The sequence below is a fragment of the Trachymyrmex septentrionalis genome, unplaced genomic scaffold (assembly GCF_001594115.1).
Source record: "Trachymyrmex septentrionalis isolate Tsep2-gDNA-1 unplaced genomic scaffold, Tsep1.0 scaffold37, whole genome shotgun sequence".
NCBI classification, from domain to species: Eukaryota; Metazoa; Arthropoda; class Insecta; order Hymenoptera; family Formicidae; genus Trachymyrmex; species Trachymyrmex septentrionalis.
In genome coordinates this window covers 2,410,391-2,419,906 of record NW_017305536.1, presented here as the reverse complement: position 1 = coordinate 2,419,906, position 9,516 = coordinate 2,410,391, and the positions used below count along the sequence as shown (strand labels likewise).

The window sequence follows — 9,516 nt, the reverse complement described above, 5'->3', positions numbered from 1 at the left end:
TATCATATTTTTCACGGTAAAAGTACGTGAAGATAAGTGCCTTTGTTTACCGCTGTTTTTCGTCGATTTCCGATTGCGATTGGACAGCTGGAAACAAATAGAATCGGGGCTCAGCCAAGTACACTGGTACATTCGGACAGTTACAGAGTTAATAGTTTGTGGATTTAATCCGGCGGATCCAGTCACCATTATATAATAGCACGGTAGATCGTTCCGGAGAAATGGTTGAATCGAGTGAGAGAGTCTCGGATTAGCGGATGCATCAGTGCTTACAGAGGACCATGATTAATCCAGCCCTATGGCCCGAAAGCCGATGAGTCGGGGGCGGCCTGCAGGCAGACGAGGCGAAACGCGGAGACGGCGGTGTTTGCGAATTCAGATTGATCCGCGACTGCCAGATGCAACTCCTCTCAGCGACGTGTAAATTCGCTTCCCCGTCGTCGGAATATAAATCGTCGGTGAAATGAGTCGGCGGGAAATACGGCGAAGAAATACAGCGATCGCGATCCTAAGCGCCAATTAGAGCAGTACGTCGTTTTATTGGAAGAAGATCGGAACATGTCGGCGAAGAATCGATCGCTGAATATTGATTGCTGAACGTATTTTATTATAATAAAGTACCCATTGTCTGTCGTTAAAGAATAAAACGATCAATGAGAAATGAGAAATATCATATCTTATACTTAGATATACATCTCGATTTATTTCGCATTATTCCAAGCTTCAATTCGATACAGCGAAGCGCATTATTAAATTCGCTGATAGTAAACGTACTGTTATTATTAATAAACTACATTACATTGTCATACTTAGCTATGACAAGCGTAATTTTAATTAATTATTATCTAATTATTTTAATAAAATTACCCTGTGCCGCGCGACATAAATCCTGCTACGTTTTCGAACAATTGTATGACGCTTCGGCTTATAATTAAAATTGAATTACAGATGACAATCGAGAGGGAACGATCGTAGGAACCAAGCAGTAATCGGCTATACTTTAAGTCCAGTCGGCATTAATTAACGAGTCACGGTTATTCAAGTCAAGGAGCCAAATACACCAGCCAAAACTTTGCAATTAAAATTCAAGCGGAGCTGATAGCTCTCGGTCGCAACTGTAATCTCGCAAAGACTATGCTCAATCACCCGGTCAACCCATTATTATATCCTGAGACCATAACTTAGTCCTGCTTTCATGAACACCTATTCATTATATTATAGCGTTACTATACTGAATGTCCCAGTTCTGTCGCGTTACCTGTCGAATGGATCGACCGAAAAGATGTAATTGTTTCAAAAGCAAGACAATAATAGTGCGAATTTCTATGAATTAAATGTTCGGATGTTCAGCGAAATAGATTCCAAGAGACACAATAGATTAAATAAACAATTTGATTCTTTCGCTAAAAACAGAATTCATTTCTTTATTAGAACAGCGAGAACAGATCACAGCGCGTCCGACTACACGATCGAAATCATTATTGCATTTTTAATATTTTTATTATTTATCGGTGGCTCTAAAGTAAGCAGTGATTTGAGATATCTGTTCATTCGAGAGATCAATGACAGGGAACATTTGAAATTCGGTACGCTTGATGCGATTGACGGAAAGCTCGGCGCTCGGTGAGGATATCGCGTCACCTGGAGAAGTAAAAGGGTTAATGTCTAACGGCGCATATTACATCAGGAATCCGGGAGCGGCGAGCCTGAAGAGGCGGCGTTATCTCCGCACCATGACGATTCAAGCCTCCCGGCATAGCTGCGGCTGTTATCCGTCATCTTAATGCATAGCCGGAACACCGAGCGACGCACTGCCGGCTTATAAACGGCGCGATTATTCCACCCTGTCCCACCCCATCGGACTCACCCCTATCTCTCCCCTATGGCTAACATCACGTCGTTCCACCACGTAAGCAATGTCGGGCCGTGGACGGGGTCCGCGTGGTCTCTATAAATGCATCGATTTGAATTTCATGTCGGGCGAGTCGGCGCGGGATGAATAGTTTTCAATACCTTTCCTCTTGTCGATCCTTCCTGCGATTCCAGTTCCGTTCATCGCGTATAAATCTTCCCTCGATCTCGCAGATGCTGCTATTCTTTGTAGAATTCTATATCGTAGTAACCATGTTTCTGCGATCACTGTGCGAAGGGTTGCACCCTAACTTATTTAATCCATAGCAAGAATACATATTTTTTTGTATTCCGAAAAGGAATATACCGGTTCTTGGAACTCAAAAAAATTTTTTGCTATTAGTTTTTTAAAGTTTTAAAATTTTCAATTACGTATTAAAAAATTGAAACACTTGAATTTACTAGAATATGTAATACAATAATTAGCTTAAATGAATAAAACAAAACAGTGATAAAAAATAAGATTGTAAAGCATAAAATTATTCCAAACCATCATGCTACTTAAAAAAATTAGGAAAATATTCCACAATTAGGACTTATATGTTCCAATTCCGAATTAAAGATGTACGTATATTCGAAGTAACGATTGATCATTGAGGAAAGTTCTTATCTACTTGATACTATTTGTCGACTAATTATAAGAATAATGACTATTATTATACTGAGCTGTTTTATGATATAATCTACAATTAGAGGCCAAATAACCTGCTTCATCCCTTAATTAAGCGATCCTCAATTAATTCTCAATTGATGGCATGTAATTCAAACGGTACGGAAGCCACAGTGCGAACGACAGATAGGTACATACGTTCAATTGCAATTCAGAAGCATCATGCATGAAACAATTAAAAATAATATTTCTAATTGATCAGAAGAATAGAATATTTGCGAACGATGCTATTTAGCAAAAATGTTTTGCGTGTAACACCATAGAATTCTCGTATGCAACAATAATCTATTATACAATTAGATTAAAATACATTGCGTTAAATGCCAGATATTATTATTAAACAGTAAACTCAATATTTATCTGTATATAATAGTTATCATGCCTTTAATGCCAGAGATATGAAATATTAATAATTATATTAATTATATATATATATATATACATGCTCAGGACAACACCACAAATGATTATAATGATACCACGGACGTTGTCACGCAAGTTATAATACGCTATAATATTTACTACAAAATTAAACATATAGCGAAAGAGGAAGCTTGGGCCTCGAATATCAAGCTTGTGGTTTTCATATCTGTAGCTTACATGCTGTGGTCATCTTAACGAGCTCTTTAAATTGCGTAATTAAATTGTCATATTCATAAATTTTGAATATATATTTATTTTATATTTACACCTTAATGTACAAAATATAAATAAATTTCGTACGTATAATTTATTAATGGTTTACATATGTACCTATATACATTTATAAGAAATAAATAAATTCTATATATATTTATATAAATCTTTTTACAGATGAAAAGTGCAGTGAAAATATAATAATGAAGAATAACCTAATGTGCCGAGTGCTTTTAACAGGACTTTGTCAAAAGCATTCCTTCGTCAACATTTTTCAGCAATTACAATTCATTGTGCAGCGCATAACACAAGTAGCATTTAATGTGAACAAAGTAGACAGCATTTTCATTATAGTTCACAAAGCTAATGCTCTATTGTTTGAGATGCCTTTTCGTTTACACTGCAATGGCGCCTTTTTCTTCGCAATTTTCTTATTGGTCACGTTTTTCTACTGTCTCGAATGCCAAACAAATATATGCTCGGAGAAATTTCTCCATACACAAAGCTTATTTATATCCTAACTTCGTGAACATACCAACCAGAAAACAGATAAAAATGTAACCTTTTATTCTAATGAGAGTTTATGCACCAACTTTGCGTGACAGTTACAGCAAATTTGTAAGAAGTTTATGCTGGTGTACATTCGTTGAGAATACTATATGTTAAATCCGCGTGATTACTTTAATGCTTATTTGACAAACAGATTTGATATTAACGCAAAATCAGTTCACGATTACAAAGCAAAAGTAGATAGTCGTCATTGTATATAGAACTTTTGCATTAGAATTTATTCAGTGTAGTAGAGATTAGAATAATGTATTATTAACGATTCGAGTATTTACAGGTTTATTAAATATTAATTAAAGAAAGATGCTGATGAGCAATCGATTCTCGAGACAGAAACTTTATCAAATTCCTCTTTGAGACGCTGTTCTTACTTCACGCGGTTTTCATTCCCTAATTAGTACTTCGTGAAAGCCATTACATAACATTGTCGCTATACTCATTTTAGCTGACGCCAGCTGAACCGGAATTGCGAGTAAAGACTGAATAAGATCGTTCCAGCTTGTACCCGATGAGTATTCATTTTTATACCTCTCCGCGTAATTTTACTAATTAATTAACTAATTGCTTCTCCTGGGTGGGAGGATTCTTCAGGCCATCTAAAGTGCGGCAGTATGTAAAGAGCCTCAGAGAGAGATAGAAATTCATTTAATTTTTTTCGTGGTTTGCTAACGAGGTCAATGGGTTAAACAACTCAACCTATTGTATAGCGTTCCAGATTCTCTTTTGTTCGAGAATATTTCTACGAGTAATTTTAATTTTATAATACATATCGTTTCTTTTATGCGTAATGTAAAATCTACTAGTACCAACGCGCACGCGTTGTGTAAAATTAATAGCATAGCATCGAATGCATAGCTACCGATATTGAATTATTTTAACTTTAGATGCATTATACATATATAACCAAATGTAAAAAAATTTATAATTCTTTATTTTATTATTAACTTGACCTGGCGGAATATTTCGCAAACGGAAATATCGCAGACAATATGTAAAACTGATGAAAGAAATATCAATTTTTAATATTTCCATCATCTCGAAGTTTTGTTCAATCGCTATTCATTATATAACATCGATAATATATTTTCGCATTAATATTATGAAACTGCCGCGTCACTTAAAGTAATTTAGTATCATTTAGATACTTCTTATCATAAGGAGAAAGAGAGAGGCATTTGTAGTACTGTGAAATGGCCGCATAGAATTTCGCAGCCAGTTCGTAACTACTTATTCATGAATTATTCTTATAAGTATACTGTAAAAACACATTTTATGATCCTACAAAGCGCAACTTAAGATGTAAGAATATATCGGCTGATAAACGGATTATATTTGTTAACAGTTTAAGATAATAAACAATAATACCGTAATAAAAAAAGTATAAGAATTTTTAATTTTTAATTTTAATTATTCGCAGTATCTCAATTTCTTAAATTAATTTATCGAGATCTTCATGACGAGAATATATTGATTCATTTATAAGAAAAAAAAACTGTATCAAGATATGATTAATTTTTTTATGTTAATGATTGCATGAAAGTAAGTTTAAATTTATTATAAAGAAAGCTTTAAATATGTACCCGTATTACTTAATATTAATTAAAAGGTATGGAAAAGAAAAAAGTTTTTGGAATTTACTAAATACAAAGGCAGATTTAATTGACACAATAATGATGTATCGTACTTCTAAAATTGAAAGGATCGATCGGTAAAATGCTTATATATCTATAAAAATTTGAATTACCTTATATCCGGCAAGATCTTGAACTACGCAGGAGAGAATAGCTTCTCTTCCCACCGGCGCGGTTACATTGGCTATTGGCTCCTTGAATTTAGGATCTGAAAAGGAAGATAAAATACATTGGTTTAGAAAAGTATATATAACCTGTTTATTGACATGTAATGAAAGAATTCTAAATATTGTGTGTGTTCTAGCTATACATTTTTAATCTATATGTAAAATATTGGCAAAAGCAATTCTGTTTTAATTTATTCAATTCCAATTTAAAATAAATGTAAGATATAAGTGAAAATAAATCAAATTTATTCTATCAATTTATGTTAATTTATTCTTTCGATTTTTATTTAGATTTACCTAGATTTTCTTTTTAAAAAAAGATTAAAATTGATTTTTAAAATCTATTTATTTACTGTTTGATAGCAAAAGAGAGCTAAATTAAATAAATTACATTGGCTTGATCATTAAGATTAAATGTATCTATTGTCGTCATGTTTTATTACATAAATTATATTAAAAAAGATAATTTTATTACCTTCCTCGCGCGCGCGCGAGTAAGAGAAATACTTACTAAATATTTTTTAAGTATCAATTATATTCGGAAAACATTTACTTTTAATTAAGTATAACACTATGTATTACATTTAAATCTGATTTCATTTTAACATTTTTCAACATTTATTATTATTGATACGTACAGATATAACGGATAGATATAACGGATAGTCTAAATAAAGTGACTAATATCTTAGGCATTACTGTATAAATATACATAATGTATACGGTAATTTTCTTATAATACAATATACGAGTCTTTTAAAATGTGTTGCAAGAGAAGTTTTTCTAAAATGTAGCAGGTGGGCAATTTTGAATTTTGAAATGATATCCTACATAAAAAAAGTAATATAATCAAAATCTACGTTAAAAATCGTACATTTTAATTGAAACATTTTCTTTCTAAAATTACAGTAAAATTATGGATCATGAAATGTGTGTAAAGATAAACTATAGTACATCGGTTAGTTTATATCGGTTAAACCCGAAAATTAAATTTATATTGTTCTGTAATTATTTTATTAAATATTAAAAAAGATAGTCAAAAAAAGATATTATACACAATTTGTGCAAAATGTTGTATCTTCAAATATTAAGCGTGAAGACGCTAATATCGTATGGGAGACACACGGAGAAATTATATCTAGTGATATAAAATATGATATAAGGCGGCAAAGGGCGCCGGAGAGAAAAATGGCATACTAGCACAGCGTGAAAGATAAATGCACGTTTGGATTGCCCGTTGCAGATTTATCCCAGCAATTTAATGCAATATTATTGGATGCACTCAATGTGGCGCGCCATACGATTGGTTTGTGTCATACCTACGATACCAATAAGAAGCGAATATTGCGACTCATAATATGAATGTTGCGCGTAAAACGTGTGATAAGAAAGATGGACATATTATGTTTGCAAAAACGGGACAATGAACGAAGGCTGGAGACGCAAGTTAGTCATAGGCAATTTGGTAATTTGGAACGTTAGCTACCGGTCTTCTATCAAACGTACGCATGGACATTAACCAAGTGTTATTGGCCATTCGTAATGTCGAACGTAAGCATATAGAACGTGATTATCTAGAACACAATCTGCGTGTACAATTTATAACAATGACCTATACAAATTTCGATTACGACTCTTGTAATCCGGACCACGTTATATCAATAAGAATTTTTGCAGCGCGATAACGCACGAAATTGAATTTGATGGTAAATTGTATAAAGTATAAATTGATTTTTATTCGAATCGATAAGTTTTATTATATCATCGTTATTGAAGCGAAATAAATTGGTTAACTTGAATGTACACGTGTGTAATCGCGGGAAAAAAATTAAATTAAATTTCTCCGCGCTAGTGTATCTTTACAAAACGTGAAATGTACGCGTTAACGGGAAAGGTATACGGCGCAAAAAGAGCGATCAGCACAAATGTATGTATTCGATTAAAATTAATCCGGCAAAGTGTGCGTATCCCGGTATGTGTGTATACTGATATAATCGCTCTTCCGGTAACAGAATTGTAAATAAAATACAAGCTCCTGCGCTGTCACAAAAGCGTCATCTGTCCCTCCATTGGCGATAACGCGCAAACGTCAGCATCGATCACCAGCCAAGGATATCCCTGGTCGCCAGTATCGCCGATACGAAATTATTCCGGTGACTGCATTACGATATTGTCCATCAAATCTCGCCCGAGTCAACGCATATAGCACGTTCCAGTAAACGGCAAACGTGGCCTCTGCGAGCTATGAGAGAGCCATTAAAAGGTCAACATCCATCAAGAACCAAAAATGCTCCATGGAGATTGTTTGCGAGGGCAGTGAAGCGATCAGGAGAGCGGGCGGGGCTGAAACCGGCGCGAACATAATCGTAGATGGCTCCGTAATGGGAGCATAAGGGAACCATAATTCCAGCGGAGAGTTTCCCATCCGTCGGCGGCCCTGCTGGCCGTGATGTGGCCCTCGCGGGAAATTTGGCCGATACCAGGGCCTTCGCTTCGGCGGGCATTGATGGATCGGACTTACCCGCAGAATGGCCGTCCCGGGTCCGAAATGTTCCGGCGAGAACTACGAAGAGAGGGCGAACGGATTCTTTTTTTCTAGCAAACAAGAAGCATGACATAGCGAAACGACTTCTGAATGACATACGACTCTCACCGTCATACTCTTTATTCGCGAGAATGTGCGAATAAAGAGCACGTATCCGCGAGCCTCGACTTTCATTCGAATTGAACCTCTCGATCTATATGAATTGTGGGAGAAAAGACCATGACAGACCGAGTATGCTTATGACGGATCAGCTTCCGAGTATAGACGGAATATTGTCGTCTTCTTATACTCCGATAATAACTCGCTGTTAAATCAAGAAGCTCTCAACTTCATAATTGAAATATTTATATTAAATTTAACAATTTTAATATATTTCACGTGTTCAAAACAGTGTCCACCTAAATTATTGTGTTAATTCAACACAAGATAAACACAAAGTAAGGTGTTAGAATATAACATAAATATTATGTAAAAAATAAAGAAAGTAACACTGACACAATTTGTAAGCAAATGTGATATAGAAGCATATTTTTTATAAATTTAATATTTATGATATGTTAAATTAATACAAACATATTTTGTTTAATTAACTTAGAATTTACATTTTTAATTTTGTTATTTTTATGTCATTTGTTCCTAATATTATACTTATTGGTAAAGTGCATTATTTTAACAACAAGAAATATTCAATATCAATTTAATACAAAATTTATTGTTTCACACACATTTCAGGATTTGCAGTAATTCGATTCCCATTGAAGTATAAAAAGCTAATTGCTTTTGTTTTATCATATTTAATTCGTCGCGATCGGTTCTTTGGGCATTATAAAAGTCGCGCACTGTATATACCTTCATCGTATTTGCATCGCAAATCTCAACAATAACGTTCAACGACTTGGAGTTAAATGCTACCGCCCCGCTGTAAATTTTATCAGAAACATTATCTACGGTACTGTCCGATTAACTTCGGGGCTGAAGACAAAAATGCGCCTTCGCCATCGACGATTCTAAAGTAACGTGGGCACTGCACTTTTCGCGACCCTTTATACCCTCTGCTTCCCGCATATTGTCGCCCGGCATGGCATTTTAAGTTATAGCCGACGAAGCGTATGTAAGTAATCCAATAGTCGACCATTTCGAAAAAAGCGAGCAAGGAACGGTGAACACGCGAGAGTTCGGGCACGGAGGGCGGAGGGTGATAAAAAATATCACGAGCGTTCGCCGATGCACATCGTCACTAATGCACTTTATGGGACGAACGTCAAAACATCAACGTCCGGATTTCGAACACGAGAACCAGCTGCAATTAAAAATAAAAAAATTCCAGTAACCCCGCGACATTTACGATTCGAAATAGAAAATAAGTTTTCATTTATCTGTACAACCGCA

The 9,516-nt window shown here is 34.9% G+C and overlaps 1 protein-coding gene across 1 annotated transcript in view; it reads right to left on the bottom strand.

Moving 5' to 3' along the window:
- LOC108750426 (protein CEPU-1-like) overlaps positions 1-9,516 on the bottom strand; it is a 235,076-nt gene that overhangs the window by 81,284 nt on the left and 144,276 nt on the right. Inside the window, exon 2 of the mRNA XM_018489853.1 lies at positions 5,529-5,623. Within this exon, the coding sequence (XP_018345355.1) occupies positions 5,529-5,623 (95 nt within the window). The remainder of the gene's footprint in view (positions 1-5,528; positions 5,624-9,516) is intronic.